This window comes from Xenopus tropicalis, chromosome 5, assembly GCF_000004195.4.
Source record: "Xenopus tropicalis strain Nigerian chromosome 5, UCB_Xtro_10.0, whole genome shotgun sequence".
In the NCBI taxonomy this organism is placed as follows: domain Eukaryota; kingdom Metazoa; phylum Chordata; class Amphibia; order Anura; family Pipidae; genus Xenopus; species Xenopus tropicalis.
The window spans coordinates 94,992,552-95,016,696 of NC_030681.2; the positions used below are offsets into that span (position 1 = coordinate 94,992,552).

Sequence of the window (24,145 nt, forward strand, 5' to 3'; positions counted from 1 at the left end):
CAATTCAGAATTGGGGATTATGTCATTTCCGGTGCCAGTGTGACATAATCACCGAATGCCTATTATGTTGGCATGTGGTTAGTGAACAGGGCTTGGCTCTGCTGAACATGCTTCTTGCCTGTTGTTTTAATCAGGAAGCTAATCTTGAGCTAAACAGGCAAATAAATATACCCCATGTCCTTGTGAGGTAGATAATTAGATTACCACAGCATCCCCCTGAAAAAGCAATCAAAAAAGGGGGAAAGCGGAGTAGTTTCAGTTTCCTTGTTTTTCCTTTTTTAGCTCAATAAATAGCCCTATCTATTGCACATATGTTGAACAAATCCTGGCCAGTGATTGCTGGGAAGTAAACATTAAGCAGAGTGACATGGAGCCCTCTAACCCAACTGCACTATTCTGCTTTGTATAAAATGTAGCGGTATGGCAGGTCACAGTGGGGTGGTTTAGTAGATATTTGGGAGTATACCAGTTATTAACCTTCATTGGTTTATGTACAACAATGTAAGTAAATACGTTTATATTCATTTGAGGGCAATGCATAGTGACAGGTGACTAATCATCTTTTTGTCCTACATAGTTAGAGGCCATGGTTATTGCCTAAAAATGCTTACTGCGAGCTTGTCTGTTCCATTACTTAGTCTGGTTTAGGCATGTTGCAGTCAAACATAGTTAGGGTTAAACATTGCACAGAGTTGCTTGATGTAAATTTTATGAGGCCTGCTCCATTACTCATTGTGGTCTAGGCACACTGACTGATTATGACTCTATCTTTTGATTCACAGAAATCAACAGCACTTGCTCCAGGTATTTCCATAAAATGGTCCAGTTATAAACTACACATGTTTAGGGGCAACATTAGTAAAAACCAATGATGTTATCCTAAGAGGTCAGTGGAGACATATCCCCATAGGACTCCAGTTGGATGCAGTAAAATAGCATATTCAGTTAAAAAACCATAGACATAAAGGACATATTGTATGCTAGTATACCTGGAAACAGTTAAACAGTTAATGCATAAGCGGCAGAAAATATGGACTTGCAATGAGGTAAATATTTACAATTGCTATGCATTCGACTTGGATCCCAGCAATGCAAGCAGCAGTGGTAATCATTCCACAAATTTATATAGGGAATATTGTACCCTGGGGACCATATAAAGGTCATACAATTTATGGAACTCTGAAGGGACTTATAATAATATTTTATTTTGCATTATAATATGTTCCAAGGGGACTTTTAATATCCTCATTTTTTTATACATGTATGGGATATCTTATCCATAAACCTGTTATGAAGAAGCTCCAGATTTTTTTTTTTTCATTTTTCTTGGTAACAATAAAACAGTAGCTTGTACTTTATTTTAAATAAGCTGCATAAATCCATTTTGGTGGCACAACAATCCTATTGGTTTTATTTAATGTTTAAATTATTTTTAGCAGATTTAAGGTATGGAGATCCAAATTACGGAAATATAGGGAAAACCCAGGCCCCAAGCATCCTATATGCAAAGGCTATTTATGACTCTTGTGTATTGTTTATTAATATAATATCAAATATTTTAAATATGTTCATATACATTACGATGTAATAGAAAGGAAACATAAGGTTGCAGTTGAATTGCCTTATGTGTTCTGTAAAGAGAGGCAGGAGGATTCTCTCCATGTATGAGATCAAGGATTAAAAAAAGCTTTTAATTGCATAAGGAAGTTGAAAGGTGAAAAGGAAAGAACCTGAATTACACTTGCACGGTCTTACCTTATGTAAATAATGCAAACATAGGTTAATCCTTAGAGATTTTAAAATTGCTAATGTTGCTGAAGTGGCTATTAGAAGAGAAGATACAGAATTTTGCAGTAAATGGTGCTTAGTGTTAAATAAAGCCTGGCTGGTTTTAGCTACAGAATAAACATGTAAGCAGTTTTCTAATGTTAGAACTGAAATGATTAAAACTAAATTACAAATAGACAAAAGTGCAAGTGCTGTGTTTTTTATGCCCAATGCATAAACATTAATAACCAGTTGTGGATGCAAGTCTTGACAAATCAAACATGATTCCCCCGGAGATTGTCAGAGTGGGGATTGCATAATATAACATGCAATTCTGCTGGTCTTATTGATACAACCTGCAGAAGAAAATCTGAAAATGGTCATATTTAAGGTAGCGGTAGCTGCAGGGTTGCCCTGCTTCAGTAGGGGAACTTACAAAAGATCCAAAAGAGGAGGCAGGATAGATACACTGGTGCCAAATGCAACTACAGGGAAGTGCCAGGAGCATGTTTGGACACAAGTATGTACACACAAGCTGTGCAGTGTTTGTAAATTAACTGTAACATTTACAATTGTGAGGAAAGTAGTGTTATACTGCAAAACTTACTGCTGAATTAGGAAAATGTGCTGGCACATTGACATAGAAGATAACAGACAGCGCCAGATTTCATAAGCGAGCGCCCCAAGGCGCCCCCCCCTGTTCGCCCCTCCCCAGCGCACACGTATGCGTGAAAGTTTACAGTTGGAGAGAGATGCCCATTGCTCCGTATGGGAGCTACATTTAAAAATTTTGAAGCGCCGGAGCGGCATTCAGCCCTAGGCCTGGGCCTTTGTTGCCTCTCCACAAATCCAGGTCTGATAACAGATAATACACCATTGTATTCTACAGGATATATCTGTTATCTGCTATGAAACCTGTGCTGTTCCTCAAAGCTACCATTGTGGCTCTGAACATAATGGTGATATAGACTTGGTAGCTGTTTCCCTGCATCTTCAGTGGCTTTGCTTTCTTTATCATACCCCTATGTTCTGTTCTTAACCTTAATTGTCTAATTGTTTTCCCCTCATATTTTAATTTACAGGTTTACTTCATCACTTCCTTCATCGCTACTTGTCCCACAATATTCCCCCTTCTCAATTTTGATGTTTCTTTAACATTACTTCATCTTTTATACAGTTTATAGGGTTTTTACCCTATGTATGGTGCCAACTCCCCGGGCCTTTGTTGCCTCTCCACAAATCCAGGCCTGATAACAGATAAAACACCATTGTATTCTACAGGTTTACTTCATCACTTCCTTCATCGCTACTTGTCCCACAATATTCCCCCTTCTCAATTTTGATGTTTCTTTAACATTACTTCACCTTTTATACAGTTTATAGGGTTTTTCCCTATGTATGGTGCCAACTCCTTTTTTTTTAGGATTTTTAGGATTCCACAGTAATTTTTTCTTTATGACTTTTTGCATCATGGTTTATTCAGAGAAACTACCAGGGGTGGGCCAAGCCAACCAGACGCCCTAGGCAACCCGGTCGGCCGCACTGCCCCTGCACCTTCCCCCCCCCTCAAGCGAGGCAACAAGGCAGAGCAGACTAGGGGTAGGCAGGAGAGGTTCCTGCCTGGCGCCCCCAAATCGTTGTGCCCTAGGCAAGTCTCTTCTGCCTACCACTAGTTCTGGCCCTGGAAACTACCCCAGGATTTTAGAAGAAAACTTGTATAATGTATATAAGAAATTGTGATTACCTTATTAAAATGTCCATAATTGTTAATAATTTTGTCCATAATTTAATAGCTTACATTTCAACTAATTCAAAAACACACTGCCAATATTATGTGAAGTAATGCTGCAAAAAAGTACACAGACCCCTATATCAGATATTTGCAGTTAGAGCTTTTGCCTGCCAGCATGTAGTAGTTACATGCTTGGCAGGACCAGGAAAGGGGTTAAAGGTACAGAGATTGTTTTTCTTTTACTATCTACAAATATACCAGGGTTACCATATATACTCGAGTATAAGCCGATCCAAATATAAGCCGAGGTACCTAATTTTACCTAAGAAAACTGGAAAAACTTATTGACTCGAGTATAAGCCTAGGGTGTTTTTTTTTTTTTAACTGTCAGGCAAGTTTGGGAAGGCTAAGGAAGCTGCCACACTAAACTATATACTTGTATATAAGTATATAGTATATATTTTACACTATATATTTTACACTATATACTGTATAAGTATAGTGTATATATATATAAGTATATACAAGTATATAAACTATATACTATATACTCACATATGCGGTGCCATAACAAGTTCCCCGTGCTCCTCATATACAAGCTGCACTCCTAAAATATGCGCTTCCCTATCGCGATGGAGTAACCAGAAGCTCTTGAATCGCCATCTATATTTCCCCCCAAATAAATCTGTTCTAAATCACCAACAGCTTAAGATAACTTAAGATTCTCTTTTAAAAATGTTTCCCTGCACCCTTCCCCAGAGCTCTTTGCACTTAGTGATAACATTTCAGGAGGTGCAACCATCAATGGAGTAACCTGAAGCTCTTGAATCACCATCTAGATTTCCCCTAAAATAAATCTGTTCTAAATCACCAACAGCTTAAGATCATACACTAGACCCCCCTCCCAATGCAGTCTTGTCTTGTTTTCTATGGTGAACATTTTAATCATGTATACCTATGGCAAACTCGCATATATATGGTATATGGGAAGTTCCCCGTGCTCCTCACATACAAGCCGCGCTCCTCACATTTGAGCCTCCCTAGCACGAAGCAGTAAACTATATACTGTATACTCACATATGTGGTGCCACAACAGTTCCCCATGCTCCTCATATACACGACGCGCTCCGCACAAATGCGCTTCCCTTGTCCGCCGTCAGGACACGTCCGCCCACGGGGGCAGGGGGGGTGGGTGCTGCCGTATATACTCGAGTTTAAGCCGATGATGTCGGCTTATACTCGAATATATACGGTAATTATTCTCAATATCTCATTGCGTTTTTGTGTATCAATTATTAGCAAATAATTGAAGTATGGGTAAGTAATAATAATAATAATTACTTTATATATTACAGGTATACGACCCATTATCCAGAATGCTCGGTATTCCAGATAAGGGGTCTTTCCGTAATTTGGATCTCCATACCTTAAGTCTGCTAAAAAATCAATAAAACAAATATTAAACCGAATAGTTTTGTTTTGCAGACAATATGGATTAATTATACCTTAGTTGGGATAAAGTACAAGGTACTGTTTTATTATTACAGAGAAAAAGAAAATCAATTTTAAAAATCTGAATTATTTGATTAAAATGGAGTCTATGGGAGACAGGCTTTCCGTAATTGGGAGCTGTCTGGATAACGGGTTTCCGAATAATGTATCCCATACCTGTATTTATATATAAGAATATGTAGTAGCAATTATTGCTCGAAAAGGGAAGGATGACACTCTGTCTGTATAGCAGTTGGTCTTTGGGTCTAGATTTCACAGGAAAACAAGTTTGTTTTATATTGTCTATAAATGTGATGGATTTATCCAGAAGTATGAGGACAGTGTCACTTGCCTTGATGGATTGAGTCATGCCTTTATTAAACCTTTACTATAATTTGAACCACTTTTGCCAACGCTGACAGGGTGTTAGTGCTAGAAATACTAAGGCCAGGTTGCCAAAAGAGCGAATCTTCTCCCGATATGCCCACCTAAGGGTGGGCATATCAACCCTAGGGCCAAATGATGGAATTAAAACAGAGGGCATATTTGCCATTGGACCGACGACCACATCAATGAGCAGATGTGGTACCCAAATTGAGATCTGGTCAGTTTTAGGCCAGATGTGTGTGTCTTTCTTTGCATGAGTAATGAAATAGATAGGGTTTTGCTAAGGTTATCTTTTACAGATTTGCCTACTAATCATGCACGTAGTGACATTAATAAATATAATGCAATGAACCCTATGAGCAACGCTAGTTATATTTTAATAGGTGGTGTTTGTTGTTTTATAATCCAGTTGTTTATGTGCTTTTTGTGTACTATTTTTTTGCAGAGATTGTAAAGTTTCAAGATTCAGAAGGAAACAAAGAAGATGGGGAAAAGAAATACTTAGACATAATCAGCAACAAAAACATAAAGCTTTCAGAAAGAGTACTAATACCAGTTAAACAGTATCCCAAGGTAATGCAATTTACTTTTGTACTAGAAAATTTAGGTAGGAGTCTGTTAAAATAACTTTATTTTCTGTCTGAATCTATTGTTTACACAGATTTAAGTAATATTATATTAGTACTCCCAGAGGCAAGTGGAAGCTAAAATGAATTTTATTTGGTAGACAGAAGTAATATAAGTAAGTGTTTTTTTAATGCATTGTTCTTTTATTTTTTATCTTTTTATTCTATAACCCTTCAAGGTGATATTTAAAGTAATTTATTTTTTCTTGGGTCAGAGTTCTTGGCAAACAGAAAGCAGATTCACTGTAAGACTAGATATGTAGTTACTTGGACTACCTGTAGGGTTGCCACCTGTCCGGTTTTGACCCCGGCAGCCCGTTTTACGGAAGGGCTGCCCGGGGCAAAACCTCCTGCCCAGTTTCCCAAATTAGGAAACCCGGGCAATCGCTGTATCATAGCCCCACCCCGTGATGTCACGGCCCACGTCTTCCCCACCCCACAACATTACAGTCCCGCCTCTTCCTCGCCCCACGTGACACAACCCCCCGCCTCCTACTCGGCATAGAAAGCCAGCAGAGTTGGCAGCCCTAACTGCCTGGTTGCTATGGTTAATAAAAAAGTTAAAAGTAAAACAATTTCAAACAGACAGAAAATTTGTTTGTTTTCGGAAGAATACTATAGTTTTTATGTACAAAGCTGCTGTGTGGCCACAGGGGCAGCCAATCACAGCTGAAAAAAGAGAAAAAGAAAATCTGAAAAAAGAGAAAAGGCACAGATTATATAGCAGATAACAGATAGGCTGTGTAGATTTTACAGAGTTTATCTGCTATCTGTTAGCTATCTGCTATCATGTGCCATTTAGACCTACTGTATTTGAACTTGAACGGCTGCCCCCATGGCTACACAGCATCTTATTGTTATAACTGTAACTGTGTTTCTGAAGCAAACACACAGCTTATACCAGGGCATGGCAACAGTATATTAGATATTAATTACTTTAGTTCACCATTTGATGAATACACTTCTAGAAATTCCAAAGGAATAAATAGATGGTAGGAGAATATTACTGTGGTGATAAATCTACCCCATAGTGTTAACTCAAAATTGATCACCTTTTAATGTAAGCTTTAGCATAAATTCCTTTCTTATTAAAGGAAATGCTAGTTTGTGGGTCAAACATAGCACATTTGCATAGTTCTGATAAATATAATTGTCTGCTGCAGACTCATTAATGATATAATAACAACATGATAAATACATTTGTAAACACACAGCTAAATAAAACAAAACTCTTTGCGATCATTGGCACAGTCTGTTGCCAGTTAAATTAATTTGATTTGGAAAAATTCATTTGTGGACATGGCTCAAAATATTTGCCACATCAGTTGTTTTTGCTTTGGCATAATTCATTTATGCATATGGGATATAATCACTGATTTCATGTAGCAGTCTTGAAACTCATGTCCTTTATTAGCTATTATTATTTTTCTGCTTCTTAATCATCTAGCAAAATAATTCTGACTATAAAAGAAACGCTTACAGAGACAGATACATTATGGAAACATTTGCTGTCATATTACTGGCACTGCAGTCATATTTTGTATGTCCAGTAGAGACAAATATTAAATGTAGTATGTCAACAGACTACTGCTGCTATGACCACCTCTCCACTATATCCCCATAGAATGGGACTGCTGTGCTGCTTCACATGGCTCTTAGCTTTAAGAGACACCAACCTGAACACTGACGCTTTTTTTCTGGGTTCCTCTGGTGCAGTCCTCCTCCTGCAAATCTTTGTCTTAGAGCAGGGATCCCCAACCTTTCTTACCCATGAGCCACAGTCAAATGTATAAAGACTTGGGGAGCAACACAAGCACCATAAAAGTTCATGGAGGTGCCAAATAAGGGCTGTGATTGGCTATTAGGCAGCCTCTATGCACCCTATCAGCTTACAGGGGCTTTATTTGGTAGGAAATCTTGTTTTTATTCAACCAAAACTTGCCCCCAAGTCAGGAATTCAAAAATAACTACCTGGTTTGGGGGCACTGAGAGCAACATCCAAGGGGTTGGGGAGCAAAATGTTGCCCCTGAGCCACTGGTTGGGGATCACTGTCTTAGAGCATACACAGTCAAGAGCAGAAGAGAAGTCCAGTGTTATAAGAAGAATTTCTGAAGAATTTTGTTTCTTGGCTTTATTATCCATTTAAGGTCTGAGTTGATCATAAAACAGGAGAATAACCACAATATGTTAAATATGGATTTATTTATTGGTTTATATTGATGTTCATTATAGGGTTATGTGCGGGCTTTCAGCAACTTTCTTCTCCTTTTTTGTCTAGGGGTGTTGTAAGGTGGACAGTAAGCTTTTTCAGTAGATGTCAAAATGAGATTATTATGCAAGACATAATATTATATAAATATTGTTGCTATTGTTAAAAGCTGTAAATGTTGTTCCTTCTTTTAAAAATTGTTTTTATCAAAATATGGAGCTCCAGAACAAAATGCAGAGTGCAACCAGTAATGTAAATATTTGTATTTAGGTGCTCATTTGCCCAAAGATGTGCAAACTTATTAAAACCAGTGTCACCCAAACTGTTGAAGCAGCACCAGTGGCTGCATACTGGCTATATACTAGCCAAATCATATGTGTAGTGTATCTCTCTTGTTAATTCTGGACTCTTTCTTAGTCATCCCACTTTTAACACCAAAATGGAAGAAAACAGTGGGAAATACAGCATAGTAAAATTTGTTTCAAGTATACTGGTTTATTACTTGTATAATCACTCTGAGCAGATTAAAAACATGTCTGAATAAAGCTTTGCTACCAGCAAGGAAGTCTCTCTTCCTCAGAGGCTAGGGGAACAGGCAATACTGTGAGGCTATAAATCATCCCCTCACTGACACCATACTAGGCCCGACAAAATAAACAAACTCACTTTATACTGTATGCCTTATGCAGCTAAAAAGTTGGGCAGACATACACTTCAGATATAAAAACACATACACTGTACTAGAATCCAGAGACACAAATAAAATATAAAGCTCTTTACAGAAAACCTTTTATACATTTCCACCTGACCTTAAAGGAAATGTAACACTAAATTGTTTTAAGTAAAAAAGCTATTCTACCCTGCACCAATAACTGCCCTATCCTGCAAACCACTTAGTATTTTATATGCTTTAAAAGAAAATACCTGCTAAAACTTGGCTTCCTGTCAATTGAACTATGATAAGGCGAAGGAAGGAGCTGCATCCACTATGCGACAATCGATTGATCGAGCCTAGCCTTCTTTCTGTATAGGAAGGAGTCAGGCTAGGCTCGATCAATCGATCGTCGCATAGTGGATGATGCTCCTTCCTTCGCCATATCACCATAGTTTAATTGACAGGAAGCCAATTTTAGCAGGTATTTTCTATTAAAGCATTTAAATTACTAAGTGGTTTGCAGGATAGGGCAGTTATTGGTGCAGGGTAGAATAGCTTTTTTACTTAAAAAATTTTACTGTTACTTTTCCTTTAATGTTTTGTATTGCTTTGATAGGGAACTTACATCAAAGCTAGGACTAATGTGTATGATTTAAAACTTTCTAGTTGCTGTGTTATATATTATATAAATGCTGTATTCTTTGTGAATCTCATTTCCCTAAAAAACATAAAAAGTTTATCTCTTTTGATATGTTCATCATGCAAGTCACGATGCTAAATATACTGTAAAATCATTTGCCCTGGCAGCAGTTCTGCATCTAGGGAAGCTAGTGATGTGAAAAATCGTGTAAATTAGTGGGATAATGTGAAAAGAAGATCCCTATATCATGAAGATATGTATCTCAAATGTTAAAATTCAGTGTTGCCTTAAAAGTTTATAGCTTATTGAACAGTAAATAAAACTGAAATACATTTGTAATTTAGTGAGATAGAACAAATTGACTAGATATGACTGAACCAGTTTATGCGATATGATGATGGGATGATATCAAGAAAAAACTCTTACCTATGATCCACCCCCATTTTTACCTGAGCAATATGTTTTAATGCATTTTATAATGTTTTTGAACTATAAACCTATCTCAATAGAAAAATTACAATCATTTATATGGAATATTAAGAAACGAAAAATATCCCTACTGAATTTAGCACAACCCAGAATCAATGGTGGACTTAATTTACCACTGGTCAAGCATTATAATTTAGCAAGTCAAATGTGCATAGCACATTGGTTGAATAACACAAACAAGAGACCAACATTTAATCTCTTTCATTTTAATTACATGCCATGCCTTCAGAAATTCCACCACACTGCCCAACCAACCCTCTTATGCATACAATAATCACAGCTTGGCAAAAAACATGAGCAAAATTATTTGGCACTTATAAACACTCACTTTTTTTGCCACTATCCAATAACGATTCAGGGAGGGGAAACAGATTCCTGATTTGATCTGTGGAGACACAAGGGCTTAACAATGATAGGTTCATTAATAAACCACCGAGAGTGCAAACACTATACTTTTTCAGAGTTACAAACAACATATGGGCACCCACCCATTCTACTTTAAATTTTAATGAATTATGTACAAGTGCATGTATTAAAGAAATCCTTGGAATTACTGCAAGCTTGGAAATGACTGTATTTCCAGGGTTCCACTAGTAGGTTCCATCACAAGGTGCTAATAACTTGCGCCAAGTAGCTTAAACACTAATGCCAAAGCTTGAAGTAATGCTATCCCCGCTCTGCAAATACTAGCTATGCCCGATTTAGAGAAACACATAAGGTAACTAAAGCACTCATTATGGCATATCGCAAATTGTTGAAGATAAACATATGAATTGCAACTGAAAAGTGCACTGTGCATCCTGCGCTGGGTTTGTAAATTAGAACCAGCTTATCCTATGTGCTAAAATAAATAAAGGGAAAGGTTGCTTTTACTAACAGGAGTGCCAAACTGCTTAAACAAAGTAACCCACAGCACCTGACCAGATGACCTTTCAAGATGACCTTTGCAAAGGTGGCATTTCAACACCTGGATGGCCAGGGAATAGTGCACACTGCATGTTAGAATTTTTATCCAAATGCCTTACTTCAGTTTGTAATCTATCATATACACAGTGGACCAGTTATGTGATCAGAGGCTCCGGCCATTTTTTTACCTCACAACGGGGGTCTAGGGAGGAAGGCAGGCTGACCGTAATTCACCCATAGACAAATGTGAAGCTTAAACTACATCCATATCATATGCTAGACATGAACAGGCACAATACAAAATAACAAAGCTATTACATCACATAATCATTATTCTGTTCCCTCTCCACAGCTTATTAAAATGAGGATAGTAAATTCTTTTGTTTTAATTACCTGCATTTTTCACATTTTTTTGGTGGTTCAACCAATTTATAATGAATTTCAGTGGGTGCATTTCTCTGATTTTATATATTGTTTTTCTTGATTTTATTTAAAAAAATGTCTCTTTGTCTTCTGTGGATGTTATTATTAGTAAAATAGAAATGTTTAAAATACTAACCAGAAGTATATTTTCCTGTGCTTCTGTCCAGTTCCAATTAATCTGCATAGTGTGACATTAATGCTGCACCATTTTTCCCTTGTCTTACTACAGTAAATATTGTGTTTCAAAGTAAAACTGACTCCTGTGCTTATATCGTATGAGTACTTGAAGAATAAGATACTTCAACACATTTCCCTGATTTTACACTTTCCTGGATTTTACACAATTTTTTCCCGCTCCCCTGAAAAATATAAAACGGGGGTCCTTCTGTATATTGTAATGGCAGCATTACTTGGTTCTAATCTAAACTGTAGTAATTTAGGTGAAAAGTGAAATGCGACTTTCCTTCAATAAAATAATAATCAACTGACTTGGAGCAGGGAGATGTGTTCTAAAGTCTTGTAGCATTGTAATTCATCATGGACTAGTTTTTTTTATCACTAAATGTTGTATGCTTTAAAGATTGAGGTGGAGCCAATCTCTATCTATGTGGAGTCTCTAAGGCTTAGCTATATGCAGTATGCAAAGTGCAATTTTGAAATTGGTTGTTTGGTGTTTTTGCCATAATGCACATTTTTCCCCCAAATTCTGGCATAATTTTGAACTCAGGCAATTTTCCTGACACAACTTTGCCACACCAACTGCAGTTGCATCTTATATGTCGAAATGGACTCATGTGTTTTGTTGCAAATTGGGCGCAGTTGTCTGTCTGGAGTAATTTCTGGCATTAGCTGTGTGAAAGACTTCTGAGCCTGATTCCTTAGTTGCAATTGTGCTGCACTTATTAATGCAGAGAACTGAGGGAACCCTGGGGGGTGTCCTGCATCGGTAGGCACAGCAGCACCCAATTTGGAATGGAAGGCAGGAAGTACTGAGCAGTGACGACTGTAACTATAAGGAAGTAACTTAAATTAAAGTGGGAAAAAGGCAAGTTTCCCTTGTGCTTGTGGACTTTAATGAGCCCTATCTCTCTATCTATCTATCTATCTATCTATCTATCTATCTATCTATCTATCTATCTTGTATCTGTCTGTGTGTCTATATCTATCTGTCTTTTTATGTCTACCTATATATCATCTAGTAAAGTCATTTAAGGGCCCAAAAGCAATACATTTTAGATAATGCAGCTTTTTTAACACAGCATGAGATATTACTTCATGAATAGAAAACACCCTATTCATCATAAGTTGATAGCATTGCACATGTATTATTTATCGTTTATGGAAGGCAGAGTCTTCTCTCATGTTACATCTAGTGATATTGCTTACTGTTATTTACTGTTCCGTACAGGATAATATCTCAGAGTAATGGCAGCTGAGATGCAGTATTTATATTGAATATATTTTAGTGCAAGGCAGCATAAAAGTTAAAATACTCTAGTCTTTCTATGGGATTAGTTGATAAGGGACAGTATTTTTATGGATATTTTTTTCCTTAGTATGTTTAAAGCTGGCCTTATATGGACCATGTAACTAGCTGCTTGCTCACACTTTCATAGCATGGTAGCATATTCAGTGCAGTTTGGGAATGTACACAGTAGTGAAATATGCGCTACTATGACTTTTACTAATAAAGACACAGCTCCGCTTAAATGTGTACATTTAAATAAAATTATAGAATTCTATGTAGTGAATAGGTCACAATTGACCCAACAGTTCTGTCAGAAGTTTTCAGTCAAAATGTATAATATTTACAATAAATATACATTTTATACATTTAATTTTTTCATGATTAATATTAATATTAATAGGATCGCTTCTAAAACAAGGCCAATAAGAACTTTGCCAAAGGCAGCAGTCTGCAGCAGATAACCAGAGGGGGCAAAATCCCGCTATGGTGACTTTTAGAGCTATATTTTGGATCTTCTAGTACAGAAAGAGTGCAGTTGCGCTTTCTGGACTAGTGATTTAGCCTCCATCAATTTTACTAATGCAAACAATTATGATGCATGAGGAGGGTTCTTTAAGGCTATTAGAAGGTGTTAGAATGTTTATTTTGTACTCCCAACTTTAGACAGATTTTTAGATGTTTCAAGTTCGTTTTCACATGGTCAATCCTCTAGTCTTGCCAAACTAGGATGGATTTTCTACCAGTAAAATGATGTTCAGCAATATCTGGGCTCAGTCTGAAGAAGTGACTTAATTGATATATTGTCAGTTCTTGAAAATAATCTGATGTTCTATTACTTGAGTGGTGTCTCAACACCTATTCCTTCTTTTTAAAAAGACATCTAGCACCTGTAATGGACTGTCAGGTTTATAGAATTTCAGCAGTGCACATCAAACTGTCAAAAATAAAAAGGTTCATAAAATCAGGTTCACTTTTTCAGCCCTTGAAATATTTTACAAGGGATGAAACAAATGTGCCAAAGTAGCAAAGTCACTGTCAACTATGCTTCTTGCAATATGATACCTATAGCTTTGTGTTATTTCCCCGTTTCTTATCCATTTTTAGCTATCTGTTAGGCCATTAAGACAATTTCAGAGGAAAAACAAACAAAACATATAATCATATCACATATAATCATAAATTAATTTCTTAAAGAGTAAAAATATCTTGGTTTTTCACTTAGGCTAATAAGATTGTACATATATAAAAACTAAAGTTAGTGCAGTTTTTAGCATACTTTTTTGGATCCAGTTTCTCCAGAAAAAAACAAAAATCTTTTACCTTGCCTTTCCTTCACTTCAAGTGAAAGTATTCCTAAACACTGATGAGGAGAGGGTTGGCTCAGGAAACCCTTACAAAATATGCATTTCTGTATAACGGCCCTAAATACAATTTCGTTCCATGTTTTGATAGCACTCTTTGGCTGTTTTTGTTTAAAAAATGTTTTGAGATTAGGCTCTGTTCTTTTAAGATTGCACACAAATAGTCATAAATGGGTGTAAAATATTTCACACCAAAATGGTGTAAAAGCTGGTATAAAATAAATGGCGAATTTATGAAACTCTCTTGTCCTTATGTGTAAATGGTAGCCATTAAGACAATTTCAGAGGAAAAACAAACAAAACATATAATCATATCACATATAATCATAAATTAATTTCTTAAAGAGTAAAAATATCTTGGTTTTTCACTTAGGCTAATAAGATTGTACATATTTAAAAACTAAAGTTAGTGCAGTTTTTAGCATACTTTTTTGGATCCAGTTTCTCCAGAAAAAAACAAAAATCTTTTACCTTGCCTTTCCTTCACTTCAAGTGAAAGTATTCCTAAACACTGATGAGGAGAGGGTTGGCTCAGGAAACCCTTACAAAATATGCATTTCTGTATAACGGCCCTAAATACAATTTCGTTCCATGTTTTGATAGCACTCTTTGGCTGTTTTTGTTTAAAAAATGTTTTGAGATTAGGCTCTGTTCTTTTAAGATTGCACACAAATAGTCATAAATGGGTGTAAAATATTTCACACCAAAATGGTGTAAAAGCTGGTATAAAATAAATGGCGAATTTATGAAACTCTCTTGTCCTTATGTGTAAATGGTAGCCATGCTTTGCTACCACAGAAATAATCCATTGCAAAGAGCTAATTGGTGTGTATAAATGTTTTCATATTTTTCCTAAGCCAAAAGACTAAATCAGGTGGAAAATTATTTCTGGTGTGAAAAGCATTGTAAAATCCTGTATAAAAACTCATCAGGACTCTGGCTTTTATGTGACTTTTTTTTTCTAACTTCAACTTCATTTCACACCAAAATTTAGATTAAAATAAATATTTGCATGCAATAATTAAAAAAAAAAAAAAAAAAGATGTTGTATCATTCTGTTGGCTATGACATGAAGATAAGTTTGTCAGCAGTAGACTATGGGGCTGATTTACTTACCCACGAACGGGTCGAATGGAGTCCGATTGCGTTTTTTTTGTAATGATCGGTACTTTGCGATTTTTTCGTATGTTTTGCGATTTTTTCGGATTCTTTACGAATTTTTCGGATCCAATACGATTTTTGCGTAAAAACGCGAGTTTTCCTATCCATTACGAAAGTTGCGTAAAAAGTTGCGCATTTTGCGTAGCGTTAAAACTTACGCGAAAAGTTGCGCATTTTTCGTAGCGTTGTTTTAACGCTACGAAAAATGCGCAACTTTTCGCGTAAGTTTTAACCCTACGCAAAATGCGCAACTTTTTACGCAACTTTCGTAATGGATACGAAAAACTCGCGTTTTTACGCAAAAATCGTATTGGTAACGAAAAATTCGTACAGAATCCGAAAAAATCGCAAAACATACGAAAAAGTCGCAAAATGTTCGTTTTCAAGTCGGAACTTTTCCAATTCGGGTCGGATTCGTGGGTTAGTAAATCAGCCCCTAAGCATTTAACTAAGATATAAGCATTTTTTTTATAGAGCTGCCCATACATCAATGATATTGTTTGTTCCTAGCAAATTCTACTAGTAAATATGGCTGAAAATTCTTATTATGAGGGTACCTCATGGGGCCATGAATGTAGTCCAGACATATCTAATCTGGCCCATAATATAGATACATATTTGGCAAGTGCTGAATTCAGGATTGGTTCTACTGTACAAACTTTAAAGCACAACTCAAGACAACAGGGTTTTTTTTATCTTTTGCTGATAGTTGAATATCCAAATTAGAGCTAACATTAAGCTTTGTATTCAGTGGAATGTTTGGTGTGAGATACAATATTCTGCAAAAAATAATATATTAAAAAAAAAAAAAAATATATATATATATATATATATATAATTGTTTTTTAAAGTTAATACTATAAATCCTACAGTAATTAATAAAGATATTAAAAGTTACTGAGGAGTTACATACCATAAAAAGCGCTAGGCCAAAGGTCGAAGTCACATAAATCCACTGCGCTAGACATTAAATAAATACAGTAGGATTGTTTTGCCAACAGCATGGATTCATGTAGCTTAGTTACCATCAAGTACACTGATTACTATTCAGAAAAAAGAAATTATTTTTAAAAATTAGAATTCCCTTGTGGCCTTCCTATAATTTAGAGCTTTTTATTTTTCAGATAAGGGATCCATAACATAAAGGTTTTCTTTGTGTGCAGAAAGATAAAGAAAACAATCCTGAAAAATATGCCAGTGCAGAACAAGTTGTTTTGCTAAATTTGATACAAGCTTCACACCTGAGTGCCAAACAGATATCTGAATGAGATGTCATGTACAAATATTGTGTATACTGATATATAACTTTGCTATCTGAGCCAGTCAAATATCAGTACAATCTTTTAAATGCCAGAATCAGATGTCACTTTTGTAATTTGCTGGGTTATTGATTGCTGACTGATGTGTCCTATTAGGTAACTGGGAGAAAGACGTGTTTGTGTTTTCATTGTGAGTCTGATTATTGATAATAGTCATGAACATGGATCAGGTGATAAAAAAAGAGGTTATTTTTATAATTTTCTTGTAAACACTTTGTCATGATTAGTAACTTATTTACTTGTCACTATAATTCAGCTGAATGGGAATTAAAGTTTTATTTTTGCTCGGTAATATGATACTTTCTTTGGTGTGCCATAGTCAGCAAAATTTCTGTTTCGAAGAAATGGAGAGAGGTGTTCCGATCATTGCAGTGATACAAACATAAGTAACCCCTTGAATTAAAAATGCAACACCAGTTCCCTTAGAGCATATTCTATTTCATATGTCCAACTAAAACACATTTTATGAGTGCTGTTGCTGCCCGCTCAGCGTTGTGTACTGAGCTCACATTGGCAAAAATCCTTAAGTCACTGCAATCTGACCATTTGCCATGCATTAAATAGTACTGATTGGGTCACTGACTGCTGATTTGTCACAACTTGCAGGCATTCAGAGCTGTCACTTAAGTGCCCCAAACACTGAGAGGCCAGTCAATTCTATCCAGGATGTGACATCCCTGCAGCAGGATCTTGACCAACTGGCAATCTGGGCAGCTAAGTGGCAGATGAGATTTAATGTGGATAAATGTAAGGTCATGCACCTGGGATGTAAAAATATGCAAGCCCCGTATACCCTTAATGGGACTGCACTAGGCAAATCCATAATGGAGAAGGACCTTGGAGTCCTTGTAGATAATAAACTTGGCTGTAGCAAGCAATGCCAGGCAGCAGCTGCAAGGGCAAACAGGGTTTTAAGCTGTATTAAAAGGGGTATAGATTCACGGGAGGAGGGGGTTATTCTTCCCCTTTACAGAGCGCTGGTAAGGCCCCATCTAGAATATGCTGTTCAGTTTTGGTCTCCAGTGCTCAAACGGGACATTATTGAGTTAGAGAGGGTCCAGAGAAGGGCAACTAAGCTGGTGAAGGGTATGGAAAGTCTCAGTTATGAAGAAAGACTGGCCAAGTTGGGTCTGTTTACACTGGAGAAGAGGCGCTTAAGAGGTGACATGATAACTATGTATAAATATATAAGGGGATCATATAATAACCTTTCTAATGTTTTATTTACCAGTAGGTCCTTCCAACGGACACGAGGGCACCCACTCCGTTTAGAAGAAGGGAGGTTCCATTTAAATATTCGGAAAGGATTTTTTACAGTGAGAGCTGTGAAGTTGTGGAATTCCCTCCCCGAATCAGTCGTGCTGGCTGATACATTATATAGCTTTAAGAAGGGACTGGATGGATTCTTAGCAAGTGAGGGAATACAGGGTTATGGGAGATAACTCTTAGTACAAGTTGATCCAGGGACTGGTCCGATTGCCGTCTTGGAGTCAGGAAGGAATTTTTTCCCCTCTGCGGCAAATTAGAGAGGCTTCAGATGGGGTTTTTTGCCTTCCTCTGGATCAACTTGTAGTTAGGCAGGTTATATATAGGCATTATGGTTGAACGTGATGGACGTATGTCTTTATTCAACCCAACTTACTATGTTACTATGTTTAGTTAGGTTGAACAAAAATGTCTACTTTGGTCTTAAGGTGTGTGCAGGGTCGGACTGGGCCAGTGGGCCGGTGGGCCAGGCTCTAGTGGGCCCCGGCAGCCCAGACCGGACCCTTGTGGCGCTCCCCCTGCCTGACCACTCCTGCCCCGACTCGTTAAATTTACGTGCTCGGGGAAGAACCTCGGGTGGGGTCCCTGCGAGAGGGGTTAGGGGGGCCCCTCCGGGGAGGAGGCGGGAAGCTATGGGCGCGGGCCATATGGGCGGGCTATGGGCGCGGGCCCCGGTGGGCCCTTCACCCCCCAGTCCGACCTGGGTGTGTGGCTATTTAGATAGACAAAAACACTAGTTACAGTAAATACATGCTGCTCAGCGATTGTATTCTGACTCCAAGTGCTATGATAGAGGCTGAAGTTCTGCTAAACTTTTCTGCCTGGGCTGAATAGAGCTGGTAACAACTGTTACGGGCAATCTTTGCTCTATTGTTCTATTTATTCCTATGGCATTTTAAGAAGCATATTTATCAAATTTAGAGTTCTAAAAATTCCATAGGAATGAATAGAACATGGGTGAGCTTTTTACACTCTAAGCTCACATTTTGATAATTCTGCGCCTTGGAGTCCACAAAAGTTCTTTATTCAAGGTGGATAGTCAAATGTTGAAGGTCAAAAGGAATTTCTTCTCCCAACCTGTGAAGCAACTCCCCACACACACAGAGCTGGAACAGTAAAGGAGGAATTTAACTCACACGTAAGAAAGAGGAATAGGAGGATTTACAGTCAAAGGAAATGTACTCCTTGTAATATATGCCTTTGGCGACTAGCTGGTAACATAACAATGTATGCATGGAAACATAAACAAACAAGTAAATTGTAAACATAATACAATAACTAACTGCTAGGGCACCACAGAATGCCTTTTGCTTATCATTGCTGTCAACTACAGGCTCCATGTCCAGCCTTAGGGCAATGATACATGGGGCATTTTGTTACACGCAATAAATCTTGGCTACCGTGGGTGATAAAACATCACTTATTTCCTTCCCAGCAGCTAAATCACTGGTGGAGGGCTGGAGTGATGGTCCCTCCCTTTCCTGTGGGTATATAACACTTGATTGTATTTGTATGTTTAGACTTGATAAAGGGCTGGGTTGAAGCCCGGAACGTTGCCTTGTGCACTTAAGTAAAGTCACTTTTTTCTACAACATTTCCGGAGTGCTGCTGTTTTTTCATTTTATCCTGGATATTGTTTTACCCTGGCTGAGGGTTCAGTTTGCACCTGGGGCTACAACTAGCCGGCTTGTCCATTGTGTAGCACATCTTAATCAATTTGTAAAAGAATTAAGCAAATACTTTTATGGTGAAATTATAAATAGCATGCAAAGACAATGTTTAATTTCTGGTGTCTGACTATTTAAGTAGCATGAACAGTTGCAACTCCATCTCAAAGAAAAATATTCTAAAACAGTGCCGTAAAACATGTGCAATCATGCATACACAAATAGCACAAAATATGCTGTATTGCAATATAATTTAGACCTTCAATCAAGGGCATATTTATAAAAGAGTAAAAATTGTGTCCACCAAGTTCATCAGAGGGTAACTCCCACTCTCTTTAGTCAACTTTATTGGATTTTTGGGCCATATTTATCAAAGGGTGCCAAACTCTATTTTTACTATTTGATGAATATTCCCCTGAAAATCTTAAACAAATGAATAAATAGCAATTAAATTTCCTTTTGATGAACTGTAGCAGGTTCTTTATTTATTTAGAAACGCATCAATCAGAATCCACAGCTGTTCTCAACATCCTTTTACTGTATATCTATTTTCACATACTATAAAAGTTGTAACACATACTCACCAAAGCAAGAAGACGCATACCCCCTTTTCTGTTCCATCATCCAGCAGGACCACAGTCCTAATTGCCTCAAGACTTGTTAGGGTAGCTAGTAGCAGCTACTTTTTCACAGTTACTAAACCTGATTGTAGCTGGGAAGGGTGGGAGCTACAATGTGGAGCTGGCCACTGCTCCTTTATACAATATAGCAAACAAAGGAAAGTTGTGTCCTCCACCACACTTTAAACAATTAGGTGGGGTGCAAATAAGGCTATGACCACAAAATTCATTCAGACAGCAACAAAAGTTCCTCTGCACTCATTATCAATATATATACTGTAGGACATTATGGACAAAAAATCCCTGTTTATCTTAAAGGAGAGGGTATTGCTTGGTTGCTTGATGCACAGAATGTCTTCATTTCCTATATATATTGATAATGGGTGAGTGCAGAAGACCTCTTGTTGCTGTCTGGGACTGACTGACTGATGCCTAGCTGCTAAATGTTAGATGCCTGCTTTTTTGAAAATATGACAGGCTGGCGACTAATGTTATATTAAATTGTGGCTGGACCTGAAATGATGGTTTTGTGCCAAAATTAGCACTTATAATATGTTAGTTAATGAGGTTCAGCATATTAATAAACATTTGAAATTAACCATATTCCTTTTTTTTCAAAAAGTAATTTACACAAACATAATGCTGAATCCCATGAATAGCATTTTAATTCAAACCTATACATTTCTAAGGCTCATTTAAAAGCTGGAAGTTTTTTTAATTTAGAAAAGCAAAGCCCTGTGAAATATATTTGTTGATATAGTGTTACAGCCTTAGAAACAAGTCTGGAGTATTTTAATTAAATTGTAGGTTTTCATTATCAGTGCAGCTGAAAACAAGATTAAAACCATTCTTCTGAGTGTGTGAGCTTGCCTCATAGAGAGTGGCAAACACACACAAGATAATTGAAATAATGCTAAGAAAGAAAGACAAAAATAGGTACATGAACAGAAAAAGATTATATGTTGTTTAACAGAACAGTAGGGGGTCAAAGCTAGAATGATGCTTACATTTTGCAGCATACTTTAACCTATATTTCCACCTTTTTAAAATACCTTATATAGTAGATTTTAAAGTCACTGGCAATCACTGACCCCATTTCAGATTTCCTGCCCCTGTGGAAAACTGACCCCGGCAAGCATTCCTGCCTCTGAAAGCTGTCCCCAGCTGCCATCATAGAAAAAGAGCTCTACCCCCCCCCCATAAATTGTTGCTATTTCACTATAGCAGTGCTGTCCAACTGGCGGCCCGCGGACCCCCCTCTGTGTGGCCCCCCCACCTGTCTGGCTGCTTTGATGGCTTACTCTTGTGTAAGCTTTAAATGGTATCAGTACTGTGATTAACTGCCCCCCCTGCATGGTTCCCACCTCAGATTCAGGTTGTAAACCCTCTGTATTGTTTAAAAATGTAATCCCGTGTTGTTCACACCTTTTAATCTCTGTATTGTTCACCCTCTGCATTGTTCACACCTCAGGCTCAGACTGTAATCACCCTCATTGTTCCCCTGTTCACACCTCAGACTGTAGGAGCAGTAGAAACCCACAAATAATCCCTGCACACCACAGAAAGAACATATACTGAGGTGGTACTGCAATTAAAAGGTTTTTTAATATATAGTTATTGTGCAGACTGTAGGAGCAGTGCCAGCATTGTGTCACTGTATGCTGCCACACAGGCAGGGTAGGGCAGGCAGAGTATGGCACACACAGGCAGCATAGGGCAGGCAGAGTATGGCACATACAGGCAGGGTATGGAAGGCAGAGTAAGACAGGTTTTTGCTGTACTACAACCATTAATATGGGTATGGTCATGTCATAACACGGGTGTGGTTTCAAGTGGGTGTGGTTTCAAAAAGGGGAGTGGTCAAAACTGGCTCCCATTATCAGCCCTCCACCATGTAGGTCGGAAAAATTCCAGCCCTCGGTACCACAGAAGTTGGACAGCACTGCACTAGAGGATGAAGTATAGCGTAATCTTCTGTCACCTTTCTCTTCTCCCACATTTTTCAAAATTCCTCTGCCTGTTTTTTAGTTGCTAAAGGAAGGAATATGTACAGTCGAACCCCCAATTTTACATTTTTCACGGGACCAGAAAAAAATGGTGAAAATCAAGGTACTTTATCATGTAATATATATTGGTGGGACCACAATAAAAAAAAAAGGTATAAAATGAGGAAAAACGTTAAAATCAGGGTATGTAACATCAGAGTTTTACTGTATAAAATTATTTTGACGCTGTTCTAGGAAAATATATAAAGATTACAATATGAGTTGTGGGTGGGTGTATAGCAATGGGGTTAGTGGCCAAAAGTAGACATGACCTTCTTGTCCCTAGAGTTCACTTGGGAAATCTGGTAATCTAAGAATATTTGTATGCTGTATTATAATCTTTGAGTATTTCTGTCTGATTGGATAATAACAATAATAACATGTCTAAGATTTCTTGCTCTTGTGGCCAACTAAATACAGGCATATTTTTTATAAGAATTAGTTGGTCATCTGAAAACAACTGTCACATTTACATTAAAAATGCTGACATAATGGATGGTATTGATAAATTTAATTTATACAAACAAATGTATTTTTATTTATTTAACTACATATTCAACTTTAGATGGTTCAAGAGAATTAGAGTGCTGTTCAAATTTATTATTAGTTGTATCATGTCTATTTTAATATTTTCACCTATTTTCTTGTCTTTTTTTAAATTAAATGCAACAGGGGTGGGCCAAGCCAACCGGGCACCCTAGGCAACCTGGTTGGCCACCTCTCCTCTGCACCTCCCCCCTCCCCACCTCCCTTCGCCACGCATGTGCATTTCCGTCCAGTGCTCGTAGGGGAAGGGTCATTACCCCCACCGCATAATGACAAGCCACAAGGCAAGGCAATGACAAGGGAGCGCAGACTAGAAGTAGGCAGGGGAGGCTTCTGCCTGGCGCCCCACAATCGTAGCTCTCTAGGCAGGTGCCTCTTCTGCCTACCCCTAGTTCTGGCCCTGAAATGCAAGCCGTATAATAACCTAGGAATGCATGTAACAAGTTAGTTGCCCACGATAGATCTCTGCTACCGTGGGGGTCTAACCGCTCCGAAATGCCTTTCCACCAGAAACAAAAGAAGTCGCCAGTGGAAAGGCCTACACATCGCTATCGCAGGATGCAAGTTTCCCTTTGATTCATAATTGATTGATTTGCCCATTGTTGTTTGTGTTGTGAATAAATATTTGTGATTTTGATAGCACAGTTTTCAAGAACTATGATTAACTTAAATCAATCACATGTTTCATCTAGCTAGTTCTAATAAGGTAGATAAATGGGAGTTTGAAATTGTAAATTAATAAAATGTATTTATCGATGAACATATTTATTCACAAAAATATATTTTAAAGGAAAAGTAACACTAAAATTTTTTACGTAAAAAATCTATTCTACCCTTACCTTCTTACCTTAATTTCTTTAATCCAACTTGACCATAATAAACCCATTGATATATTTTTTAAATAGAGTCAGATTCAGGGAAATACACAAGGCAATTCAAGGCAATTTATGTGCCCCCTTAGTTTTAAGAATACTTTTTTTTTTATTCCTTATTTTTTGGCAAAAAAAAAATAAAAATTATTTTGCACAAATTTTTCTATGTATAGCATATTGTGGCTCAGTTTTTTCCCAAGAATTATTTTTGTTTGCAACATTTCCCCTGAGGTCTTGCATCTGTTTTCATATTGTCTATGTAGGCTTACATTTGAAATCAGACACCCACATTGATTACCTTTACTTTGAAAGTAAGTTGGCATTGCAGTATGTGTAAGGTGAAATGGAAGGTATTGATGAAATGGTTGAAACTTTTTTCTCTGAAATGTGAAGAATGATTTCACTTTTTCAGGTAAAGGGGTTGTTGCTGTGGCTGGTACCATTATGCAGTTGTTGGTAAACTTTTTTACTTACTTCATCATCATCATCATCAT

The 24,145-nt window shown here is 37.4% G+C and overlaps 1 protein-coding gene across 4 annotated transcripts in view; it reads left to right on the top strand.

Moving 5' to 3' along the window:
- Positions 1 to 24,145, top strand: part of khdrbs2 (KH domain containing, RNA binding, signal transduction associated 2) — a 122,767-nt gene that overhangs the window by 24,538 nt on the left and 74,084 nt on the right. For 3 of the 4 annotated variants that reach the window (XR_001924529.2, XM_031901772.1, NM_001078747.1), the window contains 1 exon segment: positions 5,823 to 5,950. The exons of the other annotated variant lie outside the window; for it this stretch is intronic. Coding sequence is in view for 2 of the 3 variants with exons in the window: in XM_031901772.1 (XP_031757632.1) it covers positions 5,823 to 5,950 (128 nt within the window). In the remaining variant the exon portion in view is untranslated. 4 annotated transcript variants of the gene reach the window in all.